General features: G+C 27.1%; 1 protein-coding gene across 4 annotated transcripts in view; it reads right to left on the reverse strand.

The window, feature by feature from the left end:
* LOC136975569 (CLIP-associating protein 1-like) overlaps nucleotides 1-17,292 on the reverse strand; it is a 171,677-nt gene that overhangs the window by 64,736 nt on the left and 89,649 nt on the right. For all 4 annotated transcript variants that reach the window (XM_067270655.1, XM_067270656.1, XM_067270654.1 and 1 more), the window contains one exon: nucleotides 7,329-7,363. In XM_067270655.1, the coding sequence (XP_067126756.1) occupies nucleotides 7,329-7,363 (35 nt within the window). The remainder of the gene's footprint in view (nucleotides 1-7,328; nucleotides 7,364-17,292) is intronic.

Here is a 17,292-nt window from a genome sequence, read left to right on the forward strand (position 1 = left end):
TACATATAATATCAGCATCTTCTGATTAAATTTTAAAAACTGCAAAGATAAATAAGTGTGATTCAATCTAGTAAATAAAAGTATATATATGATTAGCAAAACATTTTTATTAATTTATATAATTTCGTGAAATATTTAATAGATAATAACTTACCATATTTACTCGCATATAAGACAAGGTTTTTATTCATTTATCACAGCTTCTAAATCCTAGGTCGTCCTATACGCACGAGTAAAGGATTCTTTGCGTTTTTGCAAATAATTTTTGTGAACTGTGTATTCGCATTTTTTACTGGATGCTTACCCTCTTGTATTTAAAAACAAGTATTTTATCTGGGTCGTTTGAATCTTTTTTGTATATTGTCAGGAATAGGAAAAAGCAAAGCTTTTGAACTGAATTCCAGATTGAAATTCCAAAATCACGCGGAAGCACGATATAAGTTTTAATCCATTCTCACGTGAAAACAGATGATTATTCGGAAATCAGAATTCGGAGAAACTCAAAAGCGTAATCGACGGAGAGTAGATTCGACTGTTAAGAATTGGCAAAAAAGGTTCCCCGATTGTCCAGCTTTACGTGAACAAATCACGTCGATTTTACAAGATTTTTCCTTAAAGTTTAAAATGCTAGTAATTTTTGCAGAACAATGTGTGCATTTGCGTTCATTTGATGTTTTACTTGTGATTAAATGAAATAAAATTAGAATTGTATTAATAAAACTAATTTTCATTATTTTGATCTTTAAAGTCACACCTCGTCCTATATGCAAGGTCGTCTTATATTTGAGTAAATACGGTATATTTATAACATATTTTTATATGTATGTAATTCCATTTACAAATAGATATAAACAGAAGTTGTATATAATTCTTGATTTGATACTGAATGTTTTGGTAGATTTAAAAAATTATAAATATATTCTTATTACACTGCATTTTATTTTTGCTGTTTTAAAGAGATTTTTTAGTTTATAACATCGAAACATTTAAATATAATAGAAAATTTCCTCTGTAGTTTTCAATTCAACTTTAATTTTAAAAATGTATTTATTATTCATTCATTGATATTTTGAAAATTATATCAGTTAATTCAAAATTCAATTTATTTATAAAGCTTTTTCATAAATTTAGCTAGCTATTCGTAGTTTAATATAAAATAAAGAAAGATGTATATTTGATTGTATTTCTTACACTAAAATAACAGGCACAAGAGAGAGCTTTAAAAATGCATGCAAGCTAACCAAAATTGATGATGCAACTACAAAGTTGATATAAATAACTGCATATTATCCCTTAGGCATTCTTTTTGATATTCTTTCAATGTTTTATTTATTTTTTATCTGACGACAAACTATTTTAAAGAATAAATAAATTTTTCTGTCATTAATTTAAGATTATATATATAAAAAAATATATAAATAAATTCTATATATAGATATAAACAGGTTATTATAATTAAGATACACCTATTCAAAGCTGTCAGAGGAGATATTTAACAGTCTGAATCAATCAAATCTGGTAAGATGACATTTCAGGACATAAAAACTCACCACTAAGATACTTTTCACACTGCAAGCAATGAAAATGTATTAAGTTAACATTAATAAAACTAGTAAAAGTAATTTCCTTTGCATAAGCATATATACTGTAGCTAAGTTCTCGGCATAAATGTGGCCACAGCATTCAAGCTATCAGAGAGGAGAGAACTGGAGTTGTTAATGGGCTGAGAGGAGTCCGTAGTGTCTTTAATTTATAAGTGTGAGAACCACTAATGTTATTTTTTACTAACAAAAAAATAAAAGCTTTAAAACTGCTTTCTATTAATGAACATTCTACATACAGTAGAACCTCGATTATCCGGACTAATTGGGAATGAAGGTAGTCTGGATGAGGAAAAATCCGGATAATTGAAAAATAATACTGTACTGTATTTAAATCGTGATCAAATTTTCAAGAAACAAACATTCATTTTGAATTTGGACTACTACTGACCAGCACTAACACTGCCTATTGTTTAAAGGCCCTCTGGTGGCGCAAGAAGATTAATTTTATAAAATAAAAAGCAGTTGAAACTGTCAAATTTTTATTAGTGATGTAACGAATATTCGGTTACTATCCGGTATTCGGCCTATTCGGCCGAATACCGAATATTTAAATCACTATTCGGCCGAATACCGAATATTTAATCACTATTCAGCCAAATACCGAATACCTAAAAACAGGAGTAAGAAATTACAAAAACACAGTAAATTAATCATTTTGGTAACTTTTATTAATGCTGAACATTAAATTATAATTATTAAAGTTAATAAGAAATAGCATCTAACTCTAGTATTAAATTATTTCGTAATTAAATATTATTATAGCCTTTATCTAGCCCGATATCTTATGGAATTGATGGCGAGTAGGTTAGAATGTATCGGGCATTAATGTTATATTCGTATTCGCATATATTTTTATATTTTTTACGATATTTTAAAATGATTTACGAAACGTTTTATTGAAACTTATCGTATTTAATGAAAGAATTATTTATCTATTTCTAGAAGATGAGTAACTAATATATAATTTATTTTATATATAAAGCAAAGAATTAGCATTTCTCATTATATACAAAAGATAACATTTGAAATCATGTTAAATTTTAAAAATATCGACAAAAACAATAGCAACAAAATATCACAAAACCTCACAAATAGAAACCCCAATAATATATTTGAACTGTTCCACAACTGGGGAGAAACTAGACCATACGTCCCCACTAAAGTATATCCTTAGGGTACTATTCAGTATACAAATACGTAGTAAAAACAAAATTTTACTGCTTAATTAAAAAGTTAAAAAGATCGATTGCAAATAAAATAACTTATAAGTTATAACTTACATCTAAATACCAACAACTGCCGAATCATATCGGGCTATTTACGGCTATTACATAAATTATAAACCAATTTGGGACTAGAGGTAGATGTTAAACTCCATTTCATATTAACTTTAATAATTATAATTTGATTAATTAATTTAAATAATTGAGAGCTACTGGAAGAAAAAATCGTAGTGACAGCAGGCCAATAGAGAGCAGGGTGCGCGATAATGCGGTTTGCGCGCCAATTTTCGTACATGCATTAATCAAGCCGAATTGTTTGGCCGAATATTCGGCCATTCGGCCACGCTCCTAGCCGAATATTCGGTATTCGGCTGAGGCCAAATATACTATTCGTTGCATCACTAATTTTTATTCATAAAAATGCAAACTATTTATCGTTTTATGATGAGTAAAACTTTTTGTCACGTTCACGATTTTTAAGTAATGCATAAACCTTCGAGGCACGAGGCTGTAGGCGGTGGCCCATGTGCCCTTACACTGCCTTTGGCCATAGAAATCATGTAATTTGAATATAAATCATTTATAAATATGTATGTCAAGTTATATTTTTATTACGATGCAAAATGCATTAAAAAGTTTAGGACCACTGTGCCGGGTGAGACAATGTTGGGACAAAAAAGTTTTGCATTCCATCATGTACATAAACAGTGTCACAATCACCACCTGCAAATCAGCAAATTTGTAAAAGTTGTGTTTATTTTAAACAATCTGGATAATCGAGGTCCAGATAATCGAGGTTCTACTGTATTTTAGTTGTTCATAAGAAAAAAATGGAGGGCAAAAGGGGCTTACTCTACTTCCTGACCACATATAAGTCTTATGAACTATGTAGGCCAGAGCATCAAGAGCTTGTATGGGGCCCAGGAGTATGGTTGATCCCTACTGCCATGTTTTATAATTATTTATTGAAATATTTATACATAAACAGTCAAATAACCTTAAAGTCAAAAATTGATATTAAGCATAACATATAAAACTATATTTTAACTTTTAAGAATAAAAAAAAAAGGAGCTAAAGTTTAGGTTTTATTTGTGATTTATTGTACATTTTTAAATTAGATCTGTTTAATAAACATTGTTAAAGTAATCTAAAGTAACAACTTATTAAATACGCATCCTGCTGGCAATTTTGAAAACTCGAAAACAGTTATCTCAGACTTCATCGATGAATAATGTTTCATACTAAATTATGTATTTAAATAAATGACTTGGCAGAATGATTTGGACCTTACTTTTAATCCTATAAAATAAAATATACCCCTATAAATGAAAAAAGCTTTCATATTTATAGGTAGTGTATACATAGAAAATATAGAAAACAGTTGCTGAATTATTTGTTTAAAAGAAACTTCATAAAAAAAAAATTCTACATCACTTTTATTATTATTATTATTAATTTATCTTTCTATTTAAAATACTAATAATAATTCTCAATCATACACGATCATGCAAAAAAAATTTAACAGCTATTAATAGTTTTTAACGTGATAAATAATTCAAATAACACATTTGATCTCAATGCTTAATCAATATTTCAATAGAGCAACCCTTACCCCAACCATTACCATCCAATTGCAACACTTAAAAACGAATCTTATTCTGCATTGTGATACAGTGTTTGTAATGAGGGCGGCTCAAGAAACCGTTACATTCAACTTGCCTCTATGGTACATGTTGGACTGAATTAACACAGCTGAAAAACTATGCATATCAACGACAAAGTGTATAAGGAGATAAAAGATAAGTAAGGGAGAAATGGAACAGAAGTGAAAAGAGATGATTCAAAACTAACACATTGCCATTATTTGCAAGAGTAAGTACCTTAGGAGTACTGAGACAGGAGTACCTTAGTGCAGATAGGCAACAGAGTTTCAATATAATAAGAGCCAAATCCAAATCCATATTATCAAGTGTTTATACATGGATGAATGGAAAAAGAATGGCAGCGAAAATATCAAGAGAACTTGCAAACATTTTCATGAAAAAAAAAGATCAATAAAGATGTATTGGAATGGTTTAACAATGCATGTGTAAAAGGTATCCCTATCATAAGATCATAGATGAGAGGAGGGGAAAAGTCATAGAAATTGTTTTACAATTGAAAGTTGAAAATTTTTCTGCATGGCTGTTCCAATCAGTGTGTGGTGAAAGCAGAGACAAACTAAGAACCATCTCAGACTGGATTAGCAAACTTGAAATGATCATTAGTGATTATGACCCATTTGCTGTGTATAACATGGTGGTGGCACTCAATTATTGGTGTTCGCTACACTCAGGTTTTCTTTTAGACCCTTCAGGGGACTATGGCCTTGCAGCCTAAAAACTGCATGCCAACATCAAACATAGAGGGTACTGTACCCTTATGTACAGTACATCATTCAGAGGGATCATACTTTCTCTACTATCTATCTTCTCTCCCTCCTCCTTCCCCTCCCCTTTCCCTTACCCTCTTTTCACACATGAACACAGTTAATATCACACCCACAGTTCTTAGCAAAAACACAATATTAAATTTATTTTTTTAAATAATATTACAATGGTTTTTTTGAAAAATGATAATTGATTTTTTGAAAAACATTAAATATTGCTATTAATCATGATGATATTATATACAATTAATTTGTATCATAAATGGCTTGTTAGAGCTATTACTGCCCAAATGGACATATCTAAAAATGAGCTTGGCATGCCCATATTCCCATAACCAATACCCTAAAATGTTTGATGGTAGTGCATGACATGAAATTCAACCTCAGACAATCAAGAAATGTTTCTAGTACTGCTATGGTGAAGAATAAGAAATAGTAAATGCAGATTCCTTAGGAAAAGAAATAGAACAGCTGGCAGTAGTTGCTGATGTGCATATGTATATTGAGGGAATTATTGAGAAGAATAATTGAACCAAATATTTACATGGAAATTGGAAAGAATGTCTGAGGATTTGACATGGAAAATAAAAATGACACAGTGGACGATTCTAATAATGAATGGTCAGAACCTTCACCTACAAAACTAAGAAAAGTTCTTGAAATGCTTGCCAGACAAATAATTTAGGAAACACACAACTGCAAAGTTAACACTAAATTACTACATGGTTGATTGTGCATTGTGATATGCACAGTCTTTCTAATCTGTGTTAATATCGATTAACAGTACAGGTACTCCTCACTTTACGACCGAGTTCCATTCCGACGACTACATCGTTAAACGAATTGGTCGATAAGCGAGGAGCTTGTGTCGGGAATATAGGATCGTTGTAAAATTATACAAATTATGCAACAAACTTCAAATTTATTCATAAAAAGACTATTACAGTATGCTATTAGCCTATTATAGTACTATAAGACTATTATTGTACGCTTAGTGCGCATGTCACCATCCGCCACTGACCAACACTCAAGCTGAGAAAGGGGATTCCCCGAATTGCAGATCAAAACTCGATTGGTCATAAGTGCGAGTGGTCGTTAAGCAGATAAGTCATAAAGTGAGGAGTACCTGTAGTACAATGTAACACATCTCTAGAAACTCTGTGCAAAGTGGGAGAAGAATTTTAAAAATAAACTGTATTGTAAAAAACATCATGCTTGAAACAAGTGAAAATTAGTGATTTTTTTTTTATTTGAAATACTGCTATGTTTTAATTTTGTATCATTAAAATATGGTTTATTATTTAATTTAATGAAATACCCTCCGAAGTGAATACCTCTCATAAACGTCACTTTTGCTCAGAACTATTGATGGTCACAGAGGGGTTTTACTATATTTGATTGATGTTTACAATGTACTGTACATTCAAATTTAAAAACTAATTACTATTGTAGTACATTCATTAAATTTAATCAATTAATTATATTAAGATATAAGATATTAATATCTGATGACAGAAGTTAAATTTATAATTTATTGAAAGACAGATAAAAACAATTTTGCAAAAGTTAGATGTATGAAAAATCCTTTGGAGAATAAATACTATATTATTATCATCACGCTTTGGAAATAAAAATTAGACCCAAATCTTTTCCTCTTCGATAAATTAAACATCATAAATAATCAATTGAACTATATTTTTTCTCTCTATTGATCTATGAACTGTTTCAACTGTTAATCCCTCCATGGATTTTTCAACCTTTCATTGACTCCCTTTATTTTTTGCTAATACAGTTATTAATAATTAAATCTGACGAGCCAGTGTTAATTTATACACTGTTTTCACAGAAAGGATCTACTTACAATGTGCAAATCTACATCCTGGACTATCATATACATAATCCATTGGATTAACAATTTTTAGTTAACCATTTTCAATTGACCTCAGGCTAATTTTCGATCCCAAAAACTGCCTTATCAATCCTCGGGGTCAATACCAACCAACCATTTTGGGAATTAGTCTTAATTAAATAAGTTATAAAACTAAAATACAAAAATGTAATAAAATACTTACTTGGGACCTTGAATCTATATCATCATGAGCTCGACCTGTTTTTAAATTTAAAAAAAAAATTACTCTGTATTCGAAATAATAAAAAGTTATGAAGATTCTCTTAAAATTTAAAAAAGTCATGTGTATTTTATTTACTAAAATAAAAAAAAAAAATTAAGTACATCATCAAAGTATATTTAAATTAGTAATAAGAAAAACAAAATTTAAAATGGACGTATCTTTGTTTTCTAATTAATGTATTGATAATCATCTAGGAAAGTAAATATAGTTTTATAGCTATTCTGATGCCTGTATTTTTAAAATTAGCAAGAAAATGCCATATCGTGTCATGTTCAAAACAAAACTATGTTAGAATGATTTTCATAGATACATAATGGGAAAACTGGAAAAAGATTTTTGAAATCGGGAGGAGTTTTTCTATGGGAATCATCTATTTTAATACCAAAGGTATAAAAATAAGTTTTGTTTGATAGTGTAGTTCAAATATTTAATGTATTTTAATGTGTGCTTTTTCTATTACACAAAATTTTTAATTGTATGTTCATCCTTTGATTTTTTTTTTAAAGCAATGATAAATTTTTACATTGAGCCATGACCAGAAAGACAATTTTAACGAGTTTTACATATTGAGACAGAGGTTTGTTAAAATAAAATTAAACTCTGTCACACGGCTTTGCAGTGTTCCTAAAATGTGTGAACAGACAAGGATGATCTCTTAATTTTTCTTCTATTATAATTCAAAATACGTATTGATTAACAAATTTGGTTAATGTTACCCTAGGTATACAAAATGGCAGCTCGTCTCTGACTACAGCATACAGAAGCGAGGAAACAGTGGGGACGCACGTTTTCTAAACCTAACCTATTCTAATAAATTATCATAATTACCAGCAACTAAATAATTAGAATAGGTTAGGTTTAGAAAACGTGCGTTCCCAATGTTTCCTCGCTTCTGTATGCTGGAGTCAGAGACGAGCCGCCATTTTGTATACCTAAGGTAACATTAACCACAAATTTTAACTAAAAGTTACTGAAAATTTAATGGAAATTAAGATACTAATTTAAAATAACTTGCAGATTAAAATATTTACTATATAATTAACATTTTGATTATTTTATATATTTTATCTTCATATTAAAAATAGAATATATTATTAATTTAAAAAATTTAAAGGTTAAAAATAGTCTTGATATTTTCCCCCGAAAACAAAATAATTCGGTAACATTCTAACTACGGAAATATTTTAATGAAATTTTCAAACAATTTATTAATAACTGCCATTTCTACAGGCAATTTTATCTACATACATTAAATTCCTATTAAATAAATATGTATTTATCAGATAAAGTTTAACATTATTACTATGAAATAAAATAATTTAAAATATTGAAATTTTTATTAATTATTAAACAAATAACGATAAATCAATTTTATTTTTAATTATAAAAAGTTATGAATTTTATAAATAGCATCTGTAACGAAATTAAATTGCTGTTTTTTTTTATGAGGAATTAATAACAGTAACAGAAAGACTAATTTAAAGAAAATTATTATTTAAATTATAGTATTTATATTATAGTATAAATATTTTATGTATAACAAATATGCATGTAAATTAATCAGTATTTATGCAATTACAGAGAACTAAGTCAATCAATAATTCAAAAGCATTTATTTAATCTTTATTAAATAAAAATAAGTTCAACATTCAAGATAATTGGCCAAAAAGAACTTTTTTAACAATATTTTATAAACTATTCTTTGTAAACTATTTGTAAATTTCAAACTGAACAATAGTAATAAACTTTTTGGTATAATTTCAAATAATTTTTTCATGTGAAAAAATTAAACAGCATAAAAACTTACTAAAAGAAAGATTCAAGTCAATCAATGAATTTGGTTTCTTTTATAATTATATAAAAGCACTCTGTCTAATAAAAGCAGTTATTATATAAAAGTCTCTGTCTATAAAAGCAGTTATTTATATATAACTGCTAACATGTAACATACCTATCAAATACATTCGTATAAATACAAGGCTGTTTTTTATTTTCAAGCTCTGATGGTCCATAAAACAAAAACAAGTGTAAATACAAAACAAATTTATTACCAAAAGTTAGGTACAAACATGGTTACATTTCGACATAATCACTGTGAAGAATGAGGCATTTGTCATATCTGTGGACGAGCTTTTCCATCCCCTTGTCGTAGAATGTTGCCGCCAGCGAATTGAGATGGCCTTAACGTTGTTTTGAAGATCATCATTAGTTTATTAGTCTCAAACCTCTGTCCTGCTAGCCACATTTTCTGTTCAGGAAAGACGTGAAAGTCTTCAGACATTAAAAAGTTTTAAGCTGGGTGGAAGTTCTCGCCACCTTTAAACACCCAGCGTGTAGCCCCAATTTAGAGCCGAGTGACTTCCGCCTCTTTCCTGAGCAGGAACAGTGGCTAGGAGAGCAAGAGGTTCGAGACTAATGATGATCTTCAAAATAACATTAGGGCCCATCTCAAGTTATTGGCAGCAACATTCTATGACAAGGGGATGGAAAAGCTCATCCACAAATATGATAAATACCTCATTCTTCACAGTGATTATGTCGAAAAGTAACCATGTTTGTACCTAACTTTTGGTAATAAATTCATTTTGTTATTTACACTTGTCTTTGTTTTATGGACCATCAGAGCTTTAAAAAAAAAAAAAAAACAGCATACGTACACACACACACTAATGTATTAGATGTAATTATAAACAGAAAAACTGAATCATAGTAAATGAAATATACATAATATACTGTAACAAATATCTACAATCGATTAAGTTTGCATAATTCTACTTGACCATTTACATGTAAAAAAACTTAGAACATTAATTTAAAAACTGCTTTATAATTTGCAATTAAATTCTAAATGAAATTTTTAGAAGTTAAATGTTTAATCTTCCAGATTATCTTCTTTTAACATCTAAAAACATGTTTACAGGTTATAAGTAATATTACCGGATAAAGAAACGCAAAGCATTCTAAAAAAAATTATGGGTAACATAAAATTAATAATAATGTACACTTTTATTCTTATGACCAATCATTAACAAACATAAAATCCATTTTTACGACGTAATAAATTTATTGCTATAGTGTTAAGTTTAGCTACAATATAAATTTCAAATGTTATTAATAAACTAGGAATTCATTTATTTCTACTACTGTTTTATTTAAATGGAAATTATTCTAAGAAAAATCATGAGTAAACCCTTAACATAAATGCACAATTGTAATTTCGTATAATATATAAATTTAGTTTAAATTATATTCTTATACACACACAAACAAACAAAAGTGTATTTCAATCTCGAATCTGAAAGTTGTTGGAATATGCACTGTATAAGTAAGATAAATACATTAAAATATTTTTCTTAAATTTGACTCGTAAAGGTCATTCAGTATTGAATTTCAGATCAATATCTATTTATGTAAACCATCAAACTCTTTTATTATGAAAGAAAAAACAAATTTTATGTATTGTTTACTTAGAAAGAAAGGAATAATAAATTCAATATAAAGTAATGAAACGACTTATATAAAAATTAGTGTTAAAATTCATTATAATTCTCTCTATTTTTTATAGGATAATATATTCTATATACCATATAATAATGATGTATTAAACAATATTACATATTCTTATACTTTAGTAGTATCTGAATTATTTACAAAATATAAAGTTGGCGAACAAACTTTGAAAATAATTCAATTAAAATGAAATTACAAAAACTTTACATAAGATTTAATATATATATAAAATTTAATTTAAAAAGTTCATTCATACACATTCAGAACAAATGGAGATGTAATAGACAGAGACTAACTTAGCATTAAGACATTTTGCCAATTTTTTGTAAACAGAAAGAATAAGTTATTAAGAAAAATGCTCTCAAACTAACAATCTAACTGTGAATATGATACAAATATTTAATCAATAACTTCATGAAATTCAATTTATTTAAATTTTATGAAGTTTAATTTATGAAATTTTAAATAAAGTATACTATATTGAATTAAAATATCTGTGTCATTTATACAGTATATATATATCTCTCATCTTAAAAAATAAGAAAAAAATAGAAAAATAACTTAAAAGAAAGAAAAACAAAAATGCCAGCAGTCCATAATTAAGACAGCATTAATTATTATATTGTATCAATGTCATCATTACTGTAGACAATCAGTTTTCTTTTATGTTAAAAGGACGAGATTTTAAAAAAAATTATTCAATCATTTTCAATAATTACAAAAACAAATTGTTTTTCAAGAATACAATGGTGCTTATATTTATTTTGAAGAATTTTTTATATTCTTTAATTCATCATTCTTAGCAACAAAAAGAAAATTTCTACTTTGCTTTGAGGCAAGTGCTATATACCTCTTCCATCTTATTTTATGTCATCATTATCTCTTTTCTTTTAAAATTTTCAGAAGATAAATAACTTTCAAGAATTTGATTTTGTTGAGTTATAAATTTACTCCTACAAGTAAACCAATTAACAAACACATACATAACTAACATTTATCATTTATTAATGCCAATTATTTTAACTGAATACTGTTTTACTTATAAAAATTTAGAATTCAAAGGAATTTACAAACTTTTTAAAATAAACGGCTTAGTTTTTTTTAAATAGATTCGCACCTTGTTGTATTTTCTCTTCTTTAATAGATTAATATCCAAAAATATCAACCTAATATTTATCAACAGTCATTCAAAGATAAACTAAAATTTAATAGGGAAAGTATGTTCAACTGTGAATGAGATTCAAATTTATCTTAATTGGTAATGCTGTGATAATAAGCAAAATAGATAACATGTTTCAAAAGATATACCGTATTTTCCGGCGTATAAGACGACTTTTTAACCCGGGAAAATCTTCTCAAAAGTCGGGGGTCATCTTATACGCTGGAAAATACGGTAGTTTTAAATTACATCTGAATAGCACATGCACTTTCCTATTATCTAATACTATTCAAAATCAAATTTCTCTCTTATAGTGCATGAATTATGTTTACAAAAGAAAATAAATCAAAGAGAATAGTTCAGAAATTACTTTAATCTTCAAGAGTGATTCAAAATTATATTAGTTCTTGTGGCTTGTCCACAATCAAACTTATTACTTTCTTCCGAACATCATTTTATTTTTTTTGAATGATCGTAGATACACATAAATTAACATTCAAAGTATTAGCTTAAACAAAACCAATAAACTAGCATGCAAATATTTAAATAAAAAAAATGGAAGAAAAGAAGAAACAAAGAAGCTATGACAAAACAGGAAAAAATTTTCATATATAAAGAAAAGAAAGTATTTTAATAAACAGACCTTCAGTTTTTTAATTCTGCATTTCTGTATATGAAAACAATAGTGTCAATTAAAAACAAGAGCAATGACGACTGTCTCTACAATAAGGTCTTATTTAAATTATTGTACAAATATTTTTATATCATTGGGTTAGGTTACAGCAAGTCATTACTTAATGTCTTCAATTGGTTCTTCAAAATTGAGATGTTAGCAAAATGATATAAAACCAATTTTATGTCATTCAATAAATGGCTTTCAAAAAATTTCTATAATAGTCAAATACATGTGATATACTGACCTAAAAATCACAATATAATATGGTCTTGTTTTACGGAGAGGTTGTGAATCAGCATGTACCGAATAAAGCAAAAATCCGCATAAATAGTCCCAGGTGACTGCCTAGACACTCATACAAATCATTAACAATCATCATCAAAACATCATAATATTTAAAACATTCTACTGGATGCTTTAACTATATACATTACAATTTTATAATGAAAATAGTATGTGCAATAACAGTGAGAATTATACCCGTGCATCCTAGGGCTAAGCTAACCCTCACAAAAACCCAAATCTGCATATATCAATTGTATAAATTATTATTTGTACACTATATATAAATAAAGAGATTAAAATAATTTTCAAAAACAAATTTAGAAGATATTGCATCAATCAATGGAAAAAAGTTAAAACCATTGTAGAATATGAAAACTCAGTTTAACATACTACATTTCTAAATTTAACAGTTTTCTCTCTCCTTAATATTTACTTTTTCTTGCAATATATTGAAAGTTAATGTTACCTATGGTTCCAAGATGGTGGCTCGTCTGATTCTAGCAAGGAAACAGTGGGGACCCATGTTCTAACCTAACCTATTCTAATAATTTTGTTGGTAATAATTATGGTAATTTATTAGAATAGGTTAGGTTAGAACGTGCGTCTCCACTGTTTCCCTTCTTCTATTTGCTAGAACCGGAAACGAGCCGCCATCTTGGAACCATAGGTAACATTAACCATATTGAAAATACATTATGTTCTATTATTTTTGAAATATTTTTATTTCTAATTCAATAAATGGCTTTCAAAGTGTTTACTGTTTTCCAACAAACCTTCCTCCACAAATTTAGATAAAAAAAAAAAAAAGGAAATTTAAATCAATGACGACCGACTATAATCCCATAGCAACTGATTCAGACTACAATTAATCTGATTAATTTTTGATATGACATTTAACAGTAAATAGAAAAAGGATGCCTTTATGAAAACAACAGTTAAATTAACTTTTATTTTTTTAAATGTTACTAAAAATACTCTAACTCAAAATTTAAAACGACAGTTACTTCTTTTTATAGTTTATAATATACAATACATTAAGCATACCATTTTTATTATTAAAATAAATTTTTTTTTAAATATATTCATTATGGTATATTAAAAAATATAAATTTGTTTTTCACATAAAATAGTTATAGAAGACCACAAATAACTTTAAATATAATATTTTCTTTAGAACATAAGAGCGTAATTAATTCTTAAACTATCTTTAAATCCTATAAATTAGGTCAACATCAATTATATAGCAAAAGAATTATGATTAAGTTTCGACTATCCATTTTGTTTGTGATAGAAACGTTTGAAATGGGAACGTTCCAAAAAAGATTATAACAATTTTCTGATATTTTTTCCCCTAAAAACGATAAGTCGTCTAAATTTAGTATATCAAAAACGAAGTTTAAAACTTTTCGACAAATTTCTCGATGGTTGTAAATTGTCAATAACAGAATTTTTTAATTCAATTTTTTCAATAATTAATTTTTAATGTATACAATTTAAAAAATTGGTGAAATTATTAAAATTCAATTCAATCTAAAATTTTATTTTCAATGAATGTATATACGTATGGAGAGAGAGAGATTGAAAGAGCACTGACTTTTTTTTTTTTTACACGTAAAAAGATTTTTGTGACGTATGATGATGAGACATCACATAAATCTCAAATTTTTTTCCAGATACAACTGTATAATAGCAAAATTCAGTATTAATTTGGCTCCAAACTGAACAAATTAAAAACAATTCTACATTTATTTATTTATTTATAAGGAACTAATTTGTTCATTGACAAATCCACGATACATAAATATTAGTAAAAATAAAAAAAATTATTTGAAGGTACAAAATTAACTTAAAATATAAAATATTAAGCATTTTTGTCGTAAAATATTCGATATTTTTCAAAAACCTTTGAAAGAATTAAGAAAAAAATCTTTTATTGATCCGCTTTTTCTATTTCAATATAACAACAAAATATAAATGAAGTTAATATGAGCAAACGATGATCGATAAAATAAACTGGATGGATATAACAAAATGGAATACACACGATTGTCTCTGAAGTTGTTACTCTCGTACATAATCACAAATCATTTTAGTTAAAAAAAAATTAATAATAATAATAATAATAATAATAACCATCTTTGATTGTTATTTATTACATATTACACAGCTAAGGAGAACATTTCAACAACAAAAACAACACAAGTATAATTCATTTTAATGTACAGTACAGACCAGTTATATCACTATTACTTTCTCTTTTCTATGAAGTATTAAACTGTCACAATTAATATCCTATCTCAGTTATTTTTTATCAGTGAAAGGAAGAAAGAGCGTACTTTTCTAGCAATATCGAATACATTTTTATGATTTATATGTTGATTTATTAATCAGGTAATATTTTTGTATACTATATATACATTTATGAAATTATATATCAGTGTAACATTAGTGTTTTGGAAAAATAAAATTATATAAAAAGACAAGACAATAAATATGAATGAGAAAAAAAAAAACCATGTCAAATTCTTTTAACAAAATATCTTTCAAGTTAAAAAGAATTTAATAACTTTGTGAGTTAAAGAAGAAAAAAAAAACACTTCTACATAAGAATGATATATAACAACTTTTTATTATGCGGTAATTTCGGCTAAGTTTTTGTAAGAGAAAAACAGTTTTTTCGTGCAAATTGTTACCAGAATATTATGACAACTTTCGCAATAAATTATTAATGTTTATAAAATAAAATTTACACAAGTAAATTATTTTTCTTTCAACAAACAGTTCCAAGCTAACATAAATTTTTAATTAATTTCATTCTAATTAAAAATAGTTACATTCCTGCTTTATTATATGTTGTTCCTACTCGATCTCTTAAAATGACAGACTTTAGGAAAAGTCTATGTAGTTAAACTTTAAAAAATGATTGCATAAATTAATTCTTTGTGGCCTTTATCACACTCCTAAGAATGAACCAATCATTTTTTTTGTTTTACTATAGGAACATTTTAAATAATTATCAATATTTATTTATTTGTAATGATTCATTGCACTTATACAGTTCTCATTTAATTGATTTATATATGTTTGGAATGTCCTGTATTTAAATTTAATTGTTCTGTTTTGATTTATCCTGAAGATGATCTATTAAACAAATCAGAAATGTTTGATTTTTAAAGAATCTCTCGCCATTGTGATGTACGTACCTCAGTTTATTTTTCGTATAAATTTTTAAACGTCTTTTTTTAATATGAAGTATGATGTTTTTTTGTTAAATATTTTATTATAAAAAAAGCATAATTCATGTACTTTTAATTTGTATAATTTCAAAACTCTCAATAAATAATGATTCACACTTTATATATATTTTATGAGGTCGAAGAAAAGTTGCAATTTCTCTTTGGTAATATTACTCGTAATGGAAATATTAAAAGTAATTGCATATCATGAAAATTGCATTTTTTTTATTGTAATTTATAATATTCAATTACGTTATTTCACTATTTAGAATTCTGTATTAAAAATAATTGATGAAAATGCTTTTTCTCTTCTCTCAGTGTTTTAATATCTCATTACAAAAGTAGGTTAATGTTACCTATGGTTCCAAGATGGCAGCTCGTCTCTGATTCCAGCAAATAGAAGAAGGGAAGCAGTGGGGCGCACGTTCTAACCTAACCTAGTCTAATAAATTACCATAATTACTACCAACAAAATTATTAGAATAGGTTAGAACGTGCGTCCCCACTGTTTCCTTGCTAGAATCAGACGAGGCGCCATCTTGGAACCATAGGTAGCATTAACCCAAAAGTATATTATCAAAGAATCATATTTTGAAACTTAAAAATGCATATCACATTGTTACATTTAAGTACGTTTAAGTCGTATCAGAAATGGAAATGGTTATTTTTTTTTCTTCTGCCTAATTCAAACTAAACAACAATACATGTAAATGGTTTTAGGATTGTATATACAAAAATAAGACATTTGTATGGTGTGTTGAGAACAAAGTGTTATTAAAAATTTTTTAATTATAATAGTAATTAATAACAACTTTTAATGTATAATAGAATTTATTATAAACTTAAGATTTTAATAAAATCAACTTATACTGTATGAACAGGATATTTTGTAATGCACTTTATACTATTTTATATATAATATTAAACTGATAGGATAATTACCTATTTACTTTTTTTCTAATGGATACTCTTAAAGAACAAAAAACAAAACAAAAAAAGTACGTAGCCCTTCATATATTATTTACAGTAAATTAGATT

The sequence above is a fragment of the Centruroides vittatus genome, unplaced genomic scaffold (assembly GCF_030686945.1).
Source record: "Centruroides vittatus isolate TY-2023 unplaced genomic scaffold, ASM3068694v2 contig_375, whole genome shotgun sequence".
Lineage (NCBI taxonomy): Eukaryota > Metazoa > Arthropoda > Arachnida > Scorpiones > Buthidae > Centruroides > Centruroides vittatus.